Here is a 22,128-nt window from a genome sequence, read left to right as displayed (position 1 = left end):
CGTATCTGCCAGTGTGAACACAGTGAGGACCGTATCTGCCAGTGTGTACACAGTGAGGCCCGTATCTGCCAGTGTGAACACAGTGAGGACCGTATCTGCCAGCGTGTACACAGTGAGGCCCGTATCTGCCAGTGTGAACACAGTGAGGACCGTATCTGCCAGTGTGAGCACAGTGAGGCCCGTATCTGCCAGTGTGAACACAGTGAGGCCCGTATCTGCCAGTGTGAACACAGTGAGGACAGTATCTGCCAGTGTGAGCACAGTGAGGCCCGTACCTGCCAGTGTGTACACAGTGAGGCCCGTATCTGCCAGTGTGAGCACAGTGAGACCCGTATCTGCCAGTGTGAGCACAGTGAGGCCCGTATTTGCCAGTGTGAACACAGTGAGGCCCGTACCTGCCAGTGTGAACACAGTGAGGACCGTATCTGCCAGTGTGAGCACAGTGAGGCCCGTATCTGCCAGTGTGAACACAGTGAGGCCCGTATCTGCCAGTGTGAGCACCGTGAGGCCCGTATCTGCCAGTGCGAGCACAGCGAGGACCGTATCTGCCAGTGTGAACACAGTGAGGCCGGTATCTGCCAGTGTGAGCACCGTGAGGACCGTATCTGCCAGTGTGAACACAGTGAGGACCGTATCTGCCAGTGTGAACACAGTGAGGACTGTATCTGCCAGTGTGAGCACAGTGCGGCCCGTATCTGCCAGTGTGAACACAGTGAGGACTGTATCTGCCAGTGTGAGCACAGTGAGGACTGTATCTGCTAGTGTGAGCACAGTGAGGACCGTATCTGCCAGTGTGAGCACAGTGAGGCCCGTATCTGCCAGTGTGAACACAGTGAGGACTGTATCTGCCAGTGTGAGCACAGTGAGGCCCGTATCTGCCAGTGTGAACACAGTGAGGACTGTATCTGCCAGTGTGAGCACAGTGAGGCCCGTATCTGCCAGTGTGAGCACAGTGAGGCCCGTATCTGCCAGTGTGAACACAGTGAGGCCGTATCTGCCAGTGTGAACACAGTGAGGACCGTATCTGCTAGTGTGAGCACAATGAGGCCGTATCTGCCAGTGTGAACACAGTGAGGACCGTATCTGCCAGTGTGAACACAGTGAGGACCATATCTGCCAGTGTGAACACAGTGAGGACCGTATCTGCCAGTGTGAACACAGTGAGGACCGTATCTGCCAGTGTGAACACAGTGAGGACCATATCTGCCAGTGTGAACACAGTGAGGCCCGTATCTGCCAGTGTGAACACAGTGAGGCCCGTATCTGCCAGTGTGAACACAGTGAGGACCGTATCTGCCAGTGTGAACACAGTGAGGACCATATCTGCCAGTGTGTACACAGTGAGGACCGTATCTGCCAGTGTGAGCACAGTGAACCGTACCTGCCAGTGTGAACACAGTGAGGCCCGTATCTGCCAGTGTGAACACAGTGAGGACCGTATCTGCCAGTGTGAACACAGTGAGGCCCGTATCTGCCAGTTTGAACACAGTGAGGACCGTATCTGCCAGTGTGAGCACAGTGAGGCCGTACCTGCCAGTGTGAACACAGTGAGGCCCGTATCTGCCAGTGTGAGCACAGTGAGGCCCGTATTTGCCAGTGTGAACACAGTGAGGCCCGTATCTGCCAGTTTGAGCACAGTGAGGACTGTATCTGCCAGTGTGAGCACAGTGAGGACCGTATCTGCCAGTGTGAAAACAGTGAGGCCCGTATTTGCCAGTGTGAACACAGTGAGGCCCTTATCTGCCAGTGTGAACACAGTGAGGACCGTATCTGCCAGTGTGAACACAGCGAGGCCCGTATTTGCCAGTGTGAACACAGTGAGGCCCGTATCTGCCAGTTTGAACAGAGTGAGGCCCGTATCTGCCAGTTTGAACACAGTGAGGACCGTATCTGCCAGTGTGAACACAGTGAGGACCGTATCTGCCAGTTTGAACAGAGTGAGGCCCGTATCTGCCAGTTTGAACACAGTGAGGACCGTATCTGCCAGTGTGAACACAGTGAGGACCGTATCTGCCAGTTTGAACACAGTGAGGCCCGTTTCTGACAGTTTGAGCACAGTGAGGACCGTATCTGCCAGTTTGAACACAGTGAGGACCGTATCTGCCAGTGTGAGCACAGTGAGGACCGTATCTGCCAGTGTGAACACAGTGAGGCCCGTATCTGCCAGTGTGAGCACAGTGAGGACCGTATCTGCCAGTTTGAGCACAGTGAGGACCGTATCTGCCAGTGTGAGCACAGTGAGGACTGTATTTGCCACTGTGAACACAGTGAGGACCGTATCTGCCAGTGTGAGCACAGTGAGGCCCGTATCTGCCAGTGTGAACACAGTGAGGACAGTATCTGCCAGTGTGTACACAGTGAGGCCCGTATCTGCCAGTGTGAGCACAGTGAGGCCCGTATCTGCCAGTGTGAGCACAGTGAGGCCCGTATCTGCCAGTGTGAGCACAGTGAGGACCATATCTGCCAGTGTGAACACAGTGAGGACCGTATCTGCCAGTGTGAGCACAGTGAGGCCCGTATCTGCCAGTGTGAGCACAGTGAGGCCCGTATCTGCCAGTGTGAACACAGTGAGGACTGTATCTGCCAGTGTGAGCACAGTGAGGACCGTATCTGCCAGTGTAAGCACAGTGAGGACCGTATCTGCCAGTGTGAACACAGTGAGGCCCGTATCTGCCAGTGTGAGCACAGTGAGGACCATATCTGCCAGTGTAAGCACAGTGAGGACCGTATCTGCCAGTGTGAACACAGTGAGGCCCGTATCTGCCAGTGTGAGCACAGTGTGGCCCGTATCTGCCAGTGTGAGCACAGTGAGGACCGTATCTGCCAGTGTGAGCACAGTGAGGACTGTATCTGCCAGTGTTAGCACAGTGTGGCCCGTATCTGCCAGTGTGAGCACAGTGAGGCCCGTATCTGCCAGTGTGAGCACAGTGAGGACTGTATCTGCCGGTGTGAGCACAGTGAGGCCCGTATCTGCCAGTGTGAGCACAGTGAGGCCCGTATCTGCCAGTGTGAGCACAGTGAGGACTGTATCTGCCAGTGTGAACACAGTGAGGCCCGTATCTGCCAGTGTGAACACAGTGAGGACGGTATCTGCCAGTGTGAGCACAGTGAAGCCCGTATCTGCCAGTGTGAGCACAGTGAGGCCCGTATCTGCCAGTGTGAGCACAGTGAGGACTGTATCTGCCAGTGTGAGCACAGTGAGGCCCGTATCTGCCAGTGTGAGCACAGTGAGGACTGTATCTGCCAGTGTGAGCACAGTGAGGCCCGTATCTGCCAGTGTGAGCACAGTGAGGACTGTATCTGCCAGTGTGAACACAGTGAGGCCCGTATCTGCCAGTGTGAGCACAGTGAGGCCCGTATCTGCCAGTGTGAGCACAGTGAGGACTGTATCTGCCAGTGTGAGCACAGTGAGGACTGTATCTGCCAGTGTGAGCACAGTGAGGCCCGTATCTGCCAGTGTGAGCACAGTGAGGACCGTATCTGCCAGTGTGAACACAGTGAGGACCGTACCGGCCAGTGTGAGCACAGTGAGGCCCGTATCTGCCAGTGTGAGCACAGTGAGGACTGTATCTGCCAGTGTGAGCACAGTGAGGACCGTATCTGCCAGTGTAAACACAGTGAGGACTGTATCTGCCAGTGTGAGCACAGTGAGGCCCGTATCTGCCAGTGTGAGCACAGTGAGGCCCGTATCTGCCAGTGTGAACACAGTGAGGACTGTATCTGCCAGTGTGAGCACAGTGAGGCCCGTATCTGCCAGTGTGAGCACAGTGAGGCCCGTATCTGCCAGTGTGTACACAGTGAGGCCCGTATCTGCCAGTGTGAGCACAGTGAGGCCCGTATCTGCCAGTGTGAACACAGTGAGGACCGTACATGCCAGTGTGAACACAGTGAGGCCCGTATCTGACAGTGTGAGCACAGTGAGGACCGTATCTGACAGTGTGAGCACAGTGAGGACCGTATCTGCCGGTGTGAGCACAGTGAGGCCCGTATCTGCCAGTGTGAACACAGTGAGGCCCGTATCTGCCAGTGTGAGCACAGTGAGGCCCGTATCTGCCAGTGTGAACACAGTGAGGACCGTATCTGCCAGTGTGAGCACAGTAAGGCCCGTATCTGCCAGTGTGAGCACAGTGAGGCCCGTATCTGCCAGTGTGAACACAGTGAGGCCCGTGTCTGCCAGTGTGAGCACAGTGAGGCCCGTATCTGCCAGTGTGAGCACAGTGAGGCCCGTTTCTGCCAGTGTGAACACAGTGAGGACCGTATCTGCCAGTGTGAACACAGTGAGGCCGGTATCTGCCAGTGTGAACACAGTGAGGCCCGTATCTGCCAGTGTGAGCACAGTGAGGACTGTATCTGCCAGTGTGAACACATCAGGCCCGTATCTGCCAGTGTGAGCACAGTGAGGCCCGTATCTGCCAGTGTGAGCACAGTAAGGCCCGTATCTGCCAGTGTGAGCACAGTGAGGCCCGTATCTGCCAGTGTGAGCACAGTGAGCCCCGTATCTGCCAGTGTGAACACAGTGAGGCCCGTATCTGCCAGTGTGAGCACAGTGAGGCCCGTATCTGCCAGTGTGAGCACAGTGAGGCCCGTATCTGCCAGTGTGAGCACAGTGAGACCCGTATCTGCCAGTGTGAACACAGTGAGGCCCGTATCTGCCAGTGTGAACACAGTGAGACCCGTATCTGCCAGTGTGAACACAGTGAGGACCGTATCTGCCAGTGTGAGCACAGTGAGGCCCGTATCTTCCAGTGTGAGCACAGTGAGGCCCGTATCTGCCAGTGTGAACACAGTGAGGCCGTATCTGCCAGTGTGAACACAGTGAGGACCGTATCTGCTAGTGTGAGCACAATGAGGCCGTATCTGCCAGTGTGAACACAGTGAGGACCGTATCTGCCAGCGTGAACACAGTGAGGACCATATCTGCCAGTGTGAACACAGTGAGGACCGTATCTGCCAGTGTGAACACAGTGAGGCCCGTATCTGCCAGTGTGAACACAGTGAGGACCGTATCTGCCAGTGTGAACACAGTGAGGACCATATCTGCCAGTGTGAACACAGTGAGGCCCGTATCTGCCAGTGTGAGCACAGTGAGGACCGTATCTGCCAGTGTGAACACAGTGAGGACCGTATCTGCCAGTGTGAACACAGTGAGGACCATATCTGCCAGTGTGAGCACAGTGAGGCCGTACCTGCCAGTGTGAACACAGTGAGGCCCGTATCTGCCAGTGTGAACACAGTGAGGCCCGTATCTGCCAGTGTGAACACAGTGAGGACCGTATCTGCCAGTGTGAACACAGTGAGGCCCGTGTTTGCCAGTGTGAGCACAGTGAGGCCGTACCTGCCAGTGTGAACACAGTGAGGCCCGTATCTGCCAGTGTGAGCACAGTGAGGCCCGTATTTGCCAGTGTGAACACAGTGAGGCCCGTATCTGCCAGTTTGAGCACAGTGAGGCCCGTATCTGCCAGTGTGAGCACAGTGAGGACCGTATCTGCCAGTGTGAAAACAGTGAGGCCCGTATTTGCCAGTGTGAACACAGTGAGGACCATATCTGCCAGTGTGAGCACAGTGAGGCCCGTATTTGCCAGTGTGAACACAGTGAGGCCCGTATCTGCCAGTTTGAGCACAGTGAGACCCGTATCTGCCAGTGTGAGCACAGTGAGGACCGTATCTGCCAGTGTGAAAACAGTGAGGCCCGTATTTGCCAGTGTGAACACAGTGAGGCCCGTATCTGCCAGTGTGAGCACAGTGAGGCCCGTATTTGCCAGTGTGAACACAGTGAGGCCCGTATCTGCCAGTTTGAGCACAGTGAGGCCCGTATCTGCCAGTGTGAACACAGTGAGGCCCGTATCTGCCAGTGTGAACACAGTGAGGCCCGTATCTGCCAGTGTGAACACAGTGAGGACCGTATCTGCCAGTGTGAACACAGCGAGGCCCGTATTTGCCAGTGTGAGCACAGTGAGGACCGTATCTGCCAGTGTGAACACAGTGAGGCCCGTATTTGCCAGTGTGAACACAGTGAGGACCGTATCTGCCAGTTTGAACACAGTGAGGACCGTATCTGCCAGTTTGAACACAGTGAGGACCGTATCTGCCAGTGTGAGCACAGTGAGGACCGTATCTGCCAGTGCGAGCACAGTGAGGCCCGTATCTGCCAGTGTGAACACAGTGAGGACCGTATCTGCCAGTGTGAGCACAGTGAGGACCGTATCTGCCAGTTTGAACACAGTGAGGACCGTATCTGCCAGTTTGAACACAGTGAGGACCGTATCTGCCAGTTTGAACACAGTGAGGACCGTATCTGCCAGTTTGAACACAGTGAGGACCGTATCTGCCAGTGTGAGCACAGTGAGGCCCGTATCTGCCAGTGTGAGCACAGTGAGGACCGTATCTGCCAGTGTGAACACAGTGAGGCCCGTATTTGCCAGTGTGAACACAGTGAGGACCGTATCTGCCAGTGTGAGCACAGTGAGGCCGGTATCTGCCAGTTTGAGCACAGTGAGGACCGTATCTGCCAGTGTGAGCACAGTGAGGACTGTATTTGCCACTGTGAACACAGTGAGGACCGTATCTGCCAGTGTGAGCACAGTGAGGCCCGTATCTGCCAGTGTGAACACAGTGAGGCCCGTATCTGCCAGTGTGAGCACAGTGAGGCCCGTATCTGCCAGTGTGAGCACAGTGAGGCCCGTATCTGCCAGTGTGAGCACAGTGAGGACCATATCTGCCAGTGTGAACACAGTGAGGACTGTATCTGCCAGTGTGAGCACAGTGAGGACCATATCTGCCAGTGTGAACACAGTGAGGACCGTATCTGCCAGTGTGAGCACAGTGAGGCCCGTATCTGCCAGTGTGAGCACAGTGAGGCCCGTATCTGCCAGTGTGAACACAGTGAGGACTGTATCTGCCAGTGTGAGCACAGTGAGGACCGTATCTGCCAGTGTAAGCACAGTGAGGACCGTATCTGCCAGTGTGAACACAGTGAGGCCCGTATCTGCCAGTGTGAGCACAGTGAGGACCATATCTGCCAGTGTAAGCACAGTGAGGACCGTATCTGCCAGTGTGAACACAGTGAGGCCCGTATCTGCCAGTGTGAGCACAGTGTGGCCCGTATCTGCCAGTGTGAGCACAGTGAGGACCGTATCTGCCAGTGTGAGCACAGTGAGGACTGTATCTGCCAGTGTGAGCACAGTGTGGCCCGTATCTGCCAGTGTGAGCACAGTGAGGCCCGTATCTGCCAGTGTGAGCACAGTGAGGACTGTATCTGCCGGTGTGAGCACAGTGAGGCCCGTATCTGCCAGTGTGAGCACAGTGAGGCCCGTATCTGCCAGTGTGAGCACAGTGAGGACTGTATCTGCCAGTGTGAACACAGTGAGGCCCGTATCTGCCAGTGTGAACACAGTGAGGACGGTATCTGCCAGTGTGAGCACAGTGAAGCCCGTATCTGCCAGTGTGAGCACAGTGAGGCCCGTATCTGCCAGTGTGAGCACAGTGAGGACTGTATCTGCCAGTGTGAGCACAGTGAGGCCCGTATCTGCCAGTGTGAGCACAGTGAGGACTGTATCTGCCAGTGTGAGCACAGTGAGGCCCGTATCTGCCAGTGTGAGCACAGTGAGGACTGTATCTGCCAGTGTGAACAGAGTGAGGCCCGTATCTGCCAGTGTGAGCACAGTGAGGCCCGTATCTGCCAGTGTGAGCACAGTGAGGACTGTATCTGCCAGTGTGAGCACAGTGAGGACTGTATCTGCCAGTGTGAGCACAGTGAGGCCCGTATCTGCCAGTGTGAGCACAGTGAGGACCGTATCTGCCAGTGTGAACACAGTGAGGACCGTACCGGCCAGTGTGAGCACAGTGAGGCCCGTATCTGCCAGTGTGAGCACAGTGAGGACTGTATCTGCCAGTGTGAGCACAGTGAGGACCGTATCTGCCAGTGTAAACACAGTGAGGACTGTATCTGCCAGTGTGAGCACAGTGAGGCCCGTATCTGCCAGTGTGAGCACAGTGAGGCCCGTATCTGCCAGTGTGAACACAGTGAGGACTGTATCTGCCAGTGTGAGCACAGTGAGGCCCGTATCTGCCAGTGTGAGCACAGTGAGGCCCGTATCTGCCAGTGTGTACACAGTGAGGCCCGTATCTGCCAGTGTGAGCACAGTGAGGCCCGTATCTGCCAGTGTGAACACAGTGAGGACCGTACATGCCAGTGTGAACACAGTGAGGCCCGTATCTGACAGTGTGAGCACAGTGAGGACCGTATCTGACAGTGTGAGCACAGTGAGGACCGTATCTGCCGGTGTGAGCACAGTGAGGCCCGTATCTGCCAGTGTGAACACAGTGAGGCCCGTATCTGCCAGTGTGAGCACAGTGAGGCCCGTATCTGCCAGTGTGAACACAGTGAGGACCGTATCTGCCAGTGTGAGCACAGTAAGGCCCGTATCTGCCAGTGTGAGCACAGTGAGGCCCCTATCTGCCAGTGTGAACACAGTGAGGCCCGTGTCTGCCAGTGTGAGCACAGTGAGGCCCGTATCTGCCAGTGTGAGCACAGTGAGGCCCGTTTCTGCCAGTGTGAACACAGTGAGGACCGTATCTGCCAGTGTGAACACAGTGAGGCCGGTATCTGCCAGTGTGAACACAGTGAGGCCCGTATCTGCCAGTGTGAGCACAGTGAGGACTGTATCTGCCAGTGTGAACACATCAGGCCCGTATCTGCCAGTGTGAGCACAGTGAGGCCCGTATCTGCCAGTGTGAGCACAGTAAGGCCCGTATCTGCCAGTGTGAGCACAGTGAGGCCCGTATCTGCCAGTGTTAGCACAGTGAGCCCCGTATCTGCCAGTGTGAACACAGTGAGGCCCGTATCTGCCAGTGTGAGCACAGTGAGGCCCGTATCTGCCAGTGTGAGCACAGTGAGGCCCGTATCTGCCAGTGTGAGCACAGTGAGACCCGTATCTGCCAGTGTGAACACAGTGAGGCCCGTATCTGCCAGTGTGAACACAGTGAGACCCGTATCTGCCAGTGTGAACACAGTGAGGACCGTATCTGCCAGTGTGAGCACAGTGAGGCCCGTATCTTCCAGTGTGAGCACAGTGAGGACCGTATCTGCCAGTGTGAACACAGTGAGGACCGTACCTGCCAGTGTGAGCACAGTGAGGACCGTACCTGCCAGTGTGAGCACAGTGACGACCGTATCTGCCAGTGTGAGCACAGTGAGGACCGTATCTGCCAGTGTGAACACAGTGAGGACCGTATCTGCCAGTGTGTACACAGTGAGGCCCGTATCTGCCAGTGTGAACACAGTGAGGACCGTATCTGCCAGTGTGAGCACAGTGAGGCCCGTATCTGCCAGTGTGAACACAGTGTGACCCGTATCTGCCAGTGTGAACACAGTGAGGACTGTATCTGCCAGTATGAGCACAGTGAGGCCCGTATCTGCCAGTGTGAACACAGTGAGGACTGTATCTGCCAGTGTGAACACAGTGAGGACCGTATCTGCCAGTGTGAGCACAGTGAGGACCGTATCTGCCAGTGTGTACACAGTGAGGACCGTATCTGCCAGTGTGAGCACAGTGAGGACCGTATCTGCCAGTGTGAACACAGTGAGGACCGTATCTGCCAGTGTGAGCACAGTGAGGACCATATCTGCCAGTGTGAGCACAGTGAGGACTGTATCTGCCAGTGTGAGCACAGTGAGGACCATATCTGCCAGTGTGAACACATGAGGCCCGTATCAGCCAGTGTGAGCACAGTAAGGCTCGTATCTGCCAGTATGAGCACAGTGAGGCCCGTATCTGCCAGTGTGAGCACAGTGAGGCCCGTATCTGCCAGTGTGAACACAGTGAGGCCCGTATCTGCCAGTGTGAGCACAGTGAGGCCCGTATCTGCCAGTGTGAGCACAGTGAGGCCCGTATCTGCCAGTGTGAGCACAGTGAGGCCCGTATCTGCCAGTGTGAGCACAGTGAGACCCGTATCTGCCAGTGTGAACACAGTGAGGCCCGTATCTGCCAGTGTGAACACAGTGAGACCCGTATCTGCCAGTGTGAACACAGTGAGGACCGTATCTGCCAGTGTGAACACAGTGAGGCCCGTATCTGCCAGTGTGAGCACAGTGAGCACCGTATCTGCCAGTGTGAACACAGTGAGGACCGTAACTGCCAGTGTGAGCACAGTGAGGACCGTATCTGCCAGTGTGAGCACAGTGAGGACCGTATCTGCCAGTGTGAGCACAGTGAGGCTCGTATCTGCCAGTGTGAACACAGTGAGGACCGTATCTGCCAGTGTGAACACAGTGAGGACCGTATCTGCCAGTGTGTACACAGTGAGGCCCGTATCTGCCAGTGTGAACACAGTGAGGACCGTATCTGCCAGTGTGAACACAGTGAGGCCCGTGTCTGCCAGTGTGAGCACAGTGAGGCCCGTATCTGCCAGTGTGAGCACAGTGAGGCCCGTTTCTGCCAGTGTGAACACAGTGAGGACCGTATCTGCCAGTGTGAACACAGTGAGGCCGGTATCTGCCAGTGTGAACACAGTGAGGCCCGTATCTGCCAGTGTGAGCACAGTGAGGACTGTATCTGCCAGTGTGAACACATCAGGCCCGTATCTGCCAGTGTGAGCACAGTGAGGCCCGTATCTGCCAGTGTGAGCACAGTAAGGCCCGTATCTGCCAGTGTGAGCACAGTGAGGCCCGTATCTGCCAGTGTGAGCACAGTGAGCCCCGTATCTGCCAGTGTGAACACAGTGAGGCCCGTATCTGCCAGTGTGAGCACAGTGAGGCCCGTATCTGCCAGTGTGAGCACAGTGAGGCCCGTATCTGCCAGTGTGAGCACAGTGAGACCCGTATCTGCCAGTGTGAACACAGTGAGGCCCGTATCTGCCAGTGTGAACACAGTGAGACCCGTATCTGCCAGTGTGAACACAGTGAGGACCGTATCTGCCAGTGTGAGCACAGTGAGGCCCGTATCTTCCAGTGTGAGCACAGTGAGGACCGTATCTGCCAGTGTGAACACAGTGAGGACCGTACCTGCCAGTGTGAGCACAGTGAGGACCGTACCTGCCAGTGTGAGCACAGTGACGACCGTATCTGCCAGTGTGAGCACAGTGAGGACCGTATCTGCCAGTGTGAACACAGTGAGGACCGTATCTGCCAGTGTGTACACAGTGAGGCCCGTATCTGCCAGTGTGAACACAGTGAGGACCGTATCTGCCAGTGTGAGCACAGTGAGGCCCGTATCTGCCAGTGTGAACACAGTGTGACCCGTATCTGCCAGTGTGAACACAGTGAGGACTGTATCTGCCAGTATGAGCACAGTGAGGCCCGTATCTGCCAGTGTGAACACAGTGAGGACTGTATCTGCCAGTGTTAACACAGTGAGGACCGTATCTGCCAGTGTGAGCACAGTGAGGACCGTATCTGCCAGTGTGTACACAGTGAGGACCGTATCTGCCAGTGTGAGCACAGTGAGGACCGTATCTGCCAGTGTGAACACAGTGAGGACCGTATCTGCCAGTGTGAGCACAGTGAGGACCATATCTGCCAGTGTGAGCACAGTGAGGACTGTATCTGCCAGTGTGAGCACAGTGAGGACCATATCTGCCAGTGTGAACACATGAGGCCCGTATCTGCCAGTGTGAACACAGTAAGGCTCGTATCTGCCAGTATGAGCACAGTGAGGCCCGTATCTGCCAGTGTGAGCACAGTGAGGCCCGTATCTGCCAGTGTGAACACAGTGAGGCCCGTATCTGCCAGTGTGAGCACAGAGAGGCCCGTATCTGCCAGTGTGAGCACAGTGAGGCCCGTATCTGCCAGTGTGAGCACAGTGAGCACCGTATCTGCCAGTGTGAACACAGTGAGGACCGTAACTGCCAGTGTGAGCACAGTGAGGACCGTATCTGCCAGTGTGAGCACAGTGAGGACCGTATCTGCCAGTGTGAGCACAGTGAGGCTCGTATCTGCCAGTGTGAACACAGTGAGGACCGTATCTGCCAGTGTGAACACAGTGAGGACCGTATCTGCCAGTGTGTACACAGTGAGGCCCGTATCTGCCAGTGTGAACACAGTGAGGACCGTATCTGCCAGTGTGAACACAGTGAGGACCGTATCTGCCAGTGTGAGCACAGTGCGACCCGTATCTGCCAGTGTGAACACAGTGAGGACTGTATCTGCCAGTGTGAGCACAGTGAGGCCCGTATCTGCCAGTGTGAACACAGTGAGGACTGTATCTGCCAGTGTGAACACAGTGAGGACCGTATCTGCCAGTGTGAGCACAGTGAGGACCGTATCTGCCAGTGTGTACACAGTGAGGACCGTATCTGCCAGTGTGAGCACAGTGAGGACCGTATCTGCCAGTGTGAACACAGTGAGGACCGTATCTGCCAGTGTGAGCACAGTGAGGACCATATCTGCCAGTGTGAGCACAGTGAGGACTGTATCTGCCAGTGTGAGCACAGTGAGGACCCTATCTGCCAGTGTGAGCACAGTGAGGACCATATCTGCCAGTGTGAGCACAGTGAGGACCGTATCTGCCAGTGTGTACACAGTGAGGACCGTATCTGCCAGTGTGAGCACAGTGAGGACCGTATCTGCCAGTGTGAACACAGTGAGGACCGTATCTGCCAGTGTGAGCACAGTGAGGACCATATCTGCCAGTGTGAACACAGTGAGGACCGTATTTGCCTGTGTGAACACAGTGAGGACTGTATCTGCCAGTGTGAGCACAGTGAGGACCCTATCTGCCAGTGTGAGCACAGTGAGGACCATATCTTCCAGTGTGAGCACAGTGAGGACTGTATCTGCCAGTGTGAGCGCAGTGAGGCCCATATCTGCCAGTGTGAGCACAGTGAGGCCCGTATCTGCCAGTTTGAACACAGTGAGGACCGTATCTGCCAGTGTGAGCACAGTGAGGACCGTATCTGCCAGTGTGAGCACAGTGAGGACCGTATCTGCCAGTGTGAGCACAGTGAGGCCCGTATCTGCCAGTGTGAGCACAGTGAGGACCCTATCTGCCAGTTTGAGCACAGTGAGGACCGTATCTGCCAGTGTGAACACAGTGAGGCCCGTATCTGCCAGTGTGAGCACAGTGAGGACCGTATCTGCCAGTGTGAGCACAGTGAGGCCCGTATCTGCCAGTGTGAGCACAGTGAGGACCCTATCTGCCAGTGTGAACACAGTGAGGCCCGTATCTGCCAGTGTGAACACAGTGAGGCCCGTATCTGCCAGTGTGAACACAGTGAGGACTGTATCTGCCAGTTTGAGCACAGTGAGGCCCGTATCTGCCAGTGTGAGCACAGTGAGGACCCTATCTGCCAGTTTGAGCACAGTGAGGACCGTATCTGCCAGTGTGAACACAGTGAGGCCCGTATCTGCCAGTGTGAACACAGTGAGGCCCGTATCTGCCAGTGTGAACACAGTGAGGCCCGTATCTGCCAGTGTGAACACAGTGAGGCCCGTATCTGCCAGTGTGAACACAGTGAGGCCCGTATCTGCCAGTGTGAACACAGTGCGACCCGTATCTGCCAGTGTGAACACAGTGAGGACCGTATCTGCCAGTGTGAACACAGTGAGGACCATATCTGCCAGTGTGAGCACAGTGAGGCCCGTATCTGCCAGTGTGAACACAGTGAGGACTGTATCTGCCAGTGTGAGCACAGTGAGGCCCGTATCTGCCAGTGTGAACACAGTGAGGACCATATCTGCCAGTGTGAGCACAGTGAGGACGGTATCTGCCAGTGTGAACACAGTGAGGACCGTATCTGCCAGTGTGAGCACAGTGAGGCCGGTATCTGCCAGTGTGAGCACAGTGAGGACCGTATCTGCCAGTGTGAACACAGTGAGGCCCGTATCTGCCAGTGTGAACACAGTGAGGACTGTATCTGCCAGTGTGAGCACAGTGAGGACGGTATCTGCCAGTGTGAACACAGTGAGGACCGTATCTGCCAGTGTGAGCACAGTGAGGCCGCTATCTGCCAGTGTGAACACAGTGAGGCCCGTATCTGCCAGTGTGAGCACAGTGAGGACCGTATCTGCCAGTGTGAACACAGTGAGGCCCGTATCTGCCAGTGTGAGCACAGTGAGGCCCGTATCTGCCAGTGTAAGCACAGTGAGGACCGTATCTGCCAGTGTGAACACAGTGAGGCCCGTATCTGCCAGTGTGAGCACAGTGAGGACCGTATCTGCCAGTGTGAACACAGTGAGGCCCGTATCTGCCAGTGTGAACACAGTGAGGCCCGTACCTGCCAGTGTGAACACAGTGAGGCCCGTATCTGCCAGTGTGAGCACAGTGAGGCCTGTATCTGCCAGTTTGAGCACAGTGAGGACCCGTATCTGCCAGTGCGAGCACAGTGAGGCCCGTATCTGCCAGTGTGAACACAGTGAGGACTGTATCTGCCAGTGTGAGCACAGTGAGGACCGTATCTGCCAGTGTGAACACAGTGAGGCCCGTATCTGCCAGTGTGAGCACAGTGAGGCCCGTATCTGCCAGTTTGAGCACAGTGAGGCCCGTATCTGCCAGTGTGAAGGCAGTGAGGCCCGTATCGGCCAGTGTGAGCACAGTGAGGACCGTATCTGCCAGTGTGAGCACAGTGAGGACCGTATCTGCCAGTGTGAACACAGTGAGGACCGTATCTGCCAGTGTGAGCACAGTGAGGCCCGTATCTGCCAGTGTGAGCACAGTGAGGCCGGTATCTGCCAGTGTGAGCACAGTGAGGACCGTATCTGCCAGTGTGAACACAGTGAGGCCCGTATCTGCCAGTGTGAGCACAGTGAGGCCCGTATCTGCCAGTGTGAGCACAGTGAGGCCCGTACCTGCCAGTGTGAAGACAGTGAGGCCCGTATCGGCCAGTGTGAGCACAGTGAGGCCCGTATCTGCCAGTGTGAACACAGTGAGGACCGTATCTGCCAGTGTGAGCACAGTGAGGACCGTATCTGCCAGTGTGAACACAGTGAGGCCCGTATCTGCCAGTGTGAACACAGTGAGGCCCGTACCTGCCAGTGTGAACACAGTGAGGCCCGTATCTGCCAGTGTGAGCACAGTGAGGCCTGTATCTGCCAGTTTGAGCACAGTGAGGACCCGTATCTGCCAGTGCGAGCACAGTGAGGCCCGTATCTGCCAGTGTGAACACAGTGAGGACTGTATCTGCCAGTGTGAGCACAGTGAGGACCGTATCTGCCAGTGTGAACACAGTGAGGCCCGTATCTGCCAGTGTGAGCACAGTGAGGCCCGTATCTGCCAGTTTGAGCACAGTGAGGCCCGTATCTGCCAGTGTGAAGGCAGTGAGGCCCGTATCGGCCAGTGTGAGCACAGTGAGGACCGTATCTGCCAGTGTGAGCACAGTGAGGCCCGTATCTGCCAGTGTGAGCACAGTGAGGCCGGTATCTGCCAGTGTGAGCACAGTGAGGACCGTATCTGCCAGTGTGAACACAGTGAGGCCCGTATCTGCCAGTGTGAGCACAGTGAGGCCCGTATCTGCCAGTGTGAGCACAGTGAGGCCCGTATCTGCCAGTGTGAGCGCAGTGAGGACCGTATCTGCCAGTGTGAACACAGTGAGGCCCGTATCGGCCAGTGTGAGCACAGTGAGGACCCGTATCTGCCAGTGTGAGCACAGTGAGGACCGTATCTGCCAGTGTGAACACAGTGAGGCCCGTATCTGCCAGTGTGAGCACAGTGAGGCCCGTATCTGCCAGTGTGAGCACAGTGAGGCCCGTACCTGCCAGTGTGAGCACAGTGAGGCCCGTATCTGCCAGTGTGAACACAGTGAGGACCGTATCTGCCAGTGTGAACACAGTGAGGCCGGTATCTGCCAGTGTGAGCACAGTGAGGACCGTATCTGCCAGTGTGAACACAGTGAGGCCCGTATCTGCCAGTGTGAGCACAGTGAGGCCCGTATCTGCCAGTGTGAGCACAGTGAGGCCCGTACCTGCCAGTGTGAAGACAGTGAGGCCCGTATCGGCCAGTGTGAGCACAGTGAGGCCCGTATCTGCCAGTGTGAACACAGTGAGGACCGTATCTGCCAGTGTGAGCACAGTGAGGCCCGTACCTGCCAGTGTGAAGACAGTGAGGCCCGTATCGGCCAGTGTGAGCACAGTGAGGACCGTATCTGCCAGTGTGAGCACAGTGAGGACCGTATCTATGGTGACACAGTGGTTAGCACTGCAGCTTCACAGTGCCCGGGACCCGGTTTCGACTCCTGGCTAGGGTCACCGTCCGTGCGGAATCTGCACATTCTCCCCGTGTGTGCGTGGGTTTCCTCCCACAGTCCGAAGACGTGCAGGTTAGGTGGATTGGCCACGCTAAATTGCCCCGTAGTATCCAAAAAGGTTAGTGGTTAGGTTGGGTGGGGTTACTGGGTTAAGGGGATAGGGTTGGTGCCTGACCCTAGGTAGGGTACCCTATCAGAAGGTTGGTGCAATCTTGATGGGCCGAATGGCCTTCTTCTGCACTGTAGTGATTCTATTCTATAATCTATAGATTTAGTCGTCTAGACCGATTTTCTTAGTCACCCATCTTCATTTTTAGTTCCTTGCAGACTGATCCCCAAAATGGCTCCGCTGCCTCCAGGTGCACAATTCAGTCAGAGACGCTCTTTCCACATCTCGAATTGTCACCTCCTGTGACTCCAGTCGCTTTTCCATTCGCTCCATGGTACCTCGAAGAGTGGTGGTCGCTCCCTCGATACCTTTGACCGATCTTCCTGCATCTCCGGCCCCTGCTCCCGTAGTTCCTTCTTCGATCAGTTGTTTACTGTGATGTGGAGATGTCGGCGTTGAGCTGGGGTGAGCACAGTAAGATGTCTTACAGCAGCAGATTCACCTGAGGAAGGAGCAGTGCTCCGAAAGCTAGTGTTTGAAACAAACCAGTTGTCTACTGACAGCGGGGTTGGCGATGTCCCCTCCTCCTCCCCCATTGTTTTTATGTGAACCACGCAGACCCTCCACTTTAACCGTCGCCTCATCCACTTTTCTCGTGGACCTGCCAGAACGCCTCAAAAGAGAAAATCACGACACCTCCTTTTTGACCAAATCGGCCTTTTTGACCTAAACGGGTCAGAAAAGGGCCCGAAACAAAATCTTTGTCTGGAGGCCAGGCTGTGTGCGGCCAATCACAAGATGGCCACCAAAACAAATGGCCCTGAAGCCGCCCTGATTCCACGAAAATGCCGGTCTCCGTCCCATCAGCCGTGAGCGGCCTGTCCGCCTGCACTCTCGGCCGCTGCAGGGCGTCAGTCAGCCGGTGTGTTATTGGGGTTGGATTATTGGGGCTGGTTTAGCACAGGGCTAAATCGCTGGCTTTGAAAGCAGACCAAGGCAGGCCAGCAGTGTGGGTTCAATTCCCATACCAGCCTCCCGAACAGGTGCCGGAATGTGGCGACTAGGGGCTTTTCACAGTAACTTCATTTGAAGCCATCTTGTGACAATAAGCGATTTTCATTTCATTTCATTAAAGATCTTGTTTACAGCAGGTTAGGACACTGGATGACTCCGGGATGCTGATTCAACACAGGACAGTTTTACTAACCTTCAACCTTCTGTTCGACATCTTGAGCTGCTTCTCCAGTTTCAGTTTCTGCTCTTCTAAAGTTATCAGTTTGTCTGAAGGAAGAGGAATTAATCAGTGAATTAATCCAGCTTTGTCCAGACAACGAGCAGTGTCGGGCTGGCAGCCAATCCACAGTCAGAAAACATTTCCCTTTTTTAAATGTTAATTTGAATTTTGGACAATAGGAAGATGAGGAATTTTTAAAGTGATTTATTGAATTGAGCAATAAAATTTGAACAATAAACCAGAGGTCGCATATTGGAATCGGCATTGCAGGCTGAAAAGCAGCAATAAGCTCAACATGGGAAGATAGAAATGGAATTGGGAGGGATCGTGTGTTTGTCATAATCAATGTCAGGATGTTGGGGGGGAAGTAGGTGTACCAATAGACTATTGGAATACAGTCAGGACTGTAGATTCAAATAGCAGAGGCTATGTGTGGCTTTACAATGGAGTGAGAAAATGTCCCTTCGAACGATCTGAATTGGAGGGAATGCAGGGCCAAGGGGCAAGCTCAGTGACAAGGGGATGACTTCTGAGGAACAATTAGAGAAGCACAGGATTGGGCCAGAGATAAGGTGATACGAGAATATGACTTAAAAGGACATTATAACTGAGAAAATAAAATTTAAAATGTACAAAGATGAAATCTTTAAAAAGACTAAAAAATCTAAAATTATATTTAGATCAAAACTATTTTCTCAAAGAGCGATGAATGTCTGGAATGGTGAGACAGTGGAAACAGGAGTATGAGGAATTCAAGATGGTGAAGGAGATGGAGAAAAGAGACTGAGATTCTTATTTATTTTTTTGCAGGACGTGGGCCTCGCTGGCTAGACCAGCGTTTATTGCCCATCACTAGGTGCCCTTCAGAAGGTGGGGGTGAGCTGCCTTCTTGAACCGCTGCAGTCCCCGAGGTGTAGGTACACCCACAGTGCTGTTAGGGAGGGAGTTCCAGGATGTTGTCCCAGCGACAGTGAAGGAACGGCCGATATATTTCCAAGTCAAGATGGTGAATGACTTGGAGGGAACTGTCCAGGTGGTGGGGTTCCCAGGTATCTGCTGCTCTTGTCCTTCTAGATGGTAGTGGTCGTGGGTTTGGAAGGTGCTGTCTAAGGAACCTTGGTGAGTTCCTGCAGAGCATCTTGTAGATGGGACACACGGCTGCCACTGTGCGTCGGTGGTGAAGGGAGTGAATGTTTGTGGAAGGGGGACAATCAAGTGCGTTACTTTGTCCTGGATGGTGTTGAGCTTCTTGAGTGTTGTTGGAGCTGCACTCATCCAGGCAAGTGGAGAGTATTCCGTATACTCCTGAATTGTGCCTTGTAGATGGTGGACAGTCTCTGGGGAGTCAGGAGATTAATTACTCAGCACTGGATTCCTAGCCTCTGACCTGCTCTTGTAGGCCTATATTAATATGGCTAGCCCAGTTAAGCATTTGTAAGGTTGGTGGGTGTGGAGATGGCAGATGAGTGTTGAAAGTCAGGAACAGGGGTTTGGGGGTGATGGGTCTGGGGGTTTGGGGGTGATGGGACTGGGGGTTTGGGGTGATGGGACTGGGGATTTCAGGTGATGGGGACTGGGGGTTTGGGGGTGATGGGGACTGGGGGTATGGGGGTGATGGGACTGGGGGTATGGGGGTGATGGGACTGGGGGTTTGGGGTGATGGGGACTGGGGGTTTGGGGTGATGGGACTGGGGGTTTGGGGTGATGGGAGTTTGGGGTGATGGGACAGGGGGTTTGGGGACTGGGGGTTTGGGGTGTTGGGACTGGGGCTTTGGGGGTGATGGGGACTGGGTGATTGGAGGTGATGGGACTGGGGGTTTGGGCTGATGGGACTCGGGTTTGGGGTGTTGGGACTGGGGGTTTGGGGGTGATGGGGACTGGGGGTTTGGGGTGATGGGACTGGGAGTTTGGGGTGATGGGGATTGGGGGTTTGGGCTGATGGGACTGGGGGATTGGAGTGATGGAACTGGTGGTTTGGGGTGATGGGGACTGGGGGTTTGGGGTGATGGGGACTGGGGGTTTGAGGTGATGGAACTGGGGGTTTGGCGACCGGGGGTTTGGGGGTGATGGGACTGGTGGTTTGGGGTGATGGGGACTGGGGGTTTGGGGTGATGGGACTGGGGGTTTGGGGTGATGGGAGTTTGGGGTGATGGGACAGGGGGTTTGGGGACTGGGGGTTTGGGGTGTTGGGACTGGGGCTTTGGGGGTGATGGGGACTGGGTGATTGGAGGTGATGGGACTGGGGGTTTGGGGTGATGGGACTCGGGATTTGGGGGTGATGGGACTGGGGGTTTCGGGTGATGGGGACTGGGGTTTGGGGTGTTGGGACTGGGGGTTTGGGGGTAATGGGGACAGGGGGATTGGGGGTGATGGGACTGGGGGTTTCGGGTGATGACGACTGGGGGTTTGGGGTGTTGGGGATTGGGGGTGATGGGGACTGGGGGTGATGGGGACTGGGGGTGTGGGGTGATGGGACTGGGGGTTTGAGGGTGATGGAGACTGGGGGTTTGGGGTGACGGGACTGGGGGTTTGGGGGTGGTGGGGACAGGGGGTTTGAGGGTGATGGGGACTGGGGGTTTGGGGTGATGGGACTGGGGGTTTGGGGGTGATGGGGACCTGGGGATTGAGGGTTTGGGGACTGGGAGTTTGGGCTGATGGGAACTGGGAGTTGGGGGTGATGGGGACTGGGGGTTTGGGGTTGATGGGGACTGGTGGTTTGGGGGTGATGGGACTGGGGGATTGGGGTGATGGGGACTGGGGGTTTGGGGTGATGGGGACTCGGGGTTTGGGGTAATGGGGACTAGGGGTTTGGGGGTGATGGAGACTGGGGGTTTGGGGTGATGGGGACTGGGGGTTTGGGGTGATGGGGACTGGGGGTTGGTGGTGATGGGGACTGGGGGTTTGGGAGTGATGGGGACTGGGGGTTTGGGGTGATGGAGACTGGGGGTTTGGGGTGATGGGGTCTAGGGGTTTGGGGTAATGGGGACTGGGGGTTTGGGGGTGATGGGGACTGGGGGTTTGGGGTGATGGGGTCTGGGTGTTGGTGGTGATGGGGACTGGGGGTTTGGGAGTGATGGGGACTGGGGGTTTGGGGTGATGGAGACTGGGGGTTTGGGGTGATGGGGACTGGGGGTTTGGGGTGATGGGGACTGGGGGTTTGGGGGTGATGGGGACTGGGGGTTTGGGGTGATGGGGACTGGGGGTTTGGGGTGATGGGGACTGGGGGTTTGGGTTAATGGGGACGAGGGGTTTGGGGGTGATGGGGTTTGGGATGATGGGGGTTTGGGGTGATGGGGGTTTGGAGTTATCTGGATTTGGGGGTTTGGGGTGATGGGGGTTTGGGGTGTAGGGTGTGAGGTGGGGTGTGGAGGGTGCGGGGGATGTGAGAGTGCAACGTCTGAGCTCAGGGGAGGGGTGGGGGGTCTGAATCCTCCTCTCGACTTTGCTGCGACCCCAGTTGTGAGTGTGATCGGCCCCAGTTGTGAGTGTGAACAGCCTACCCTCCAACTCCCGGATGGTGCTGTTGTTGTGCAGTCTGACCGCTTGATGCTGTTCCACCTGGTCCTGTAGTTCAAAGATAGTCTCCTTCAGATCTTTGATTTCAGATTCTACTGACAGCCGTGGGGTCTCACGCTCTCCCTCACCCTGACTTTCTGATACTTGCATCTGGAATGAGAGATATGGTCAGTCCGTAGCTGCACCGATAACATACAACAAAAAGAGGGCAGCACGGTGGCACAGTGGTTAGCACTGCTGCCTCACGGCGCTGAGGTCCCAGGTTCGATCGCAGCCCAGGGGTCACTGTCCGTGTGGAGATTGCACATTCTCCCCGTGTTCACGTGGGTTTCACCCCCACAACCCAAAGATGTGCAGGGTAGGTGGATTGGCCACGCTAAATTGTCCCTTAATTGGAAAAAATGAATTGGGTACTCTAAATTTATTTTAAAAAAAATTTTTTTTAAACATACAACACAAAGTTATAGGTCAGGTGAACTCCATAATATACTTTCGAGTTTTTAAACCCTGGCTCATAACAAAATGTTGCATATTGGAGGAAACTATCCTCCAGTGAGAGTCAGCACCTTCAGGAACTGTCCCCCAGTGAGAGTCAGCACCTTCAGGAACTGTGTCCCAGTGAGAGTCAGCACCTTCAGGAACTGTCCCCCAGTGAGAGTCAGCACCTTCAGGAACTGTGCCCCAGTGAGAGTGTGCACCTTCAGGAACTGTGCCCCAGTGAGAGTGTGCACCTTCAGGAACTGTCCCCCAGTGAGAGTCAGCACCTTCAGGAACTGTCCCCCAGTGAGAGTCAGCACCTTCAGGAACTGTCCCCCAGTGAGAGTCAGCACCTTCAGGAACTGTCCCCCAGTGAGAGTCAGCACCTTCAGGAACTGTCCCCCAGTGAGAGTCAGCACCTTCAGGAACTGTCCCCCAGTGAGAGTCAGCGCCTTCAGGAACTGTGTCCCAGTGAGAGTCAGCACCTTCAGGAACTGTCCCCCAGTGAGAGACAGCACCTTCAGGAACTGTCCCCCAGTGAGAGTGTGCACCTTCAGGAACTGTCCCCCAGTGAGAGTCAGCACCTTCAGGAACTGTCCCCCAGTGAGAGTCAGCA

General features: G+C 55.4%; 1 protein-coding gene across 2 annotated transcripts in view; it reads right to left on the bottom strand.

Moving 5' to 3' along the window:
• specc1 (sperm antigen with calponin homology and coiled-coil domains 1) overlaps positions 1-22,128 on the bottom strand; it is a 103,354-nt gene that overhangs the window by 19,006 nt on the left and 62,220 nt on the right. For both annotated transcript variants that reach the window (XM_072470030.1, XM_072470031.1), the window contains 2 exons: positions 21,020-21,185; positions 17,493-17,566 (listed from right to left, as the gene is read on the bottom strand). In XM_072470030.1, coding sequence (XP_072326131.1) covers positions 17,493-17,566; positions 21,020-21,185 — 240 coding nt within the window. The remainder of the gene's footprint in view (positions 1-17,492; positions 17,567-21,019; positions 21,186-22,128) is intronic.

Source organism: Scyliorhinus torazame, chromosome 12 (genome assembly GCF_047496885.1).
Source record: "Scyliorhinus torazame isolate Kashiwa2021f chromosome 12, sScyTor2.1, whole genome shotgun sequence".
In the NCBI taxonomy this organism is placed as follows: Eukaryota; Metazoa; Chordata; class Chondrichthyes; order Carcharhiniformes; family Scyliorhinidae; genus Scyliorhinus; species Scyliorhinus torazame.
This window is presented reverse-complemented; position numbering and strand designations above follow the sequence as displayed.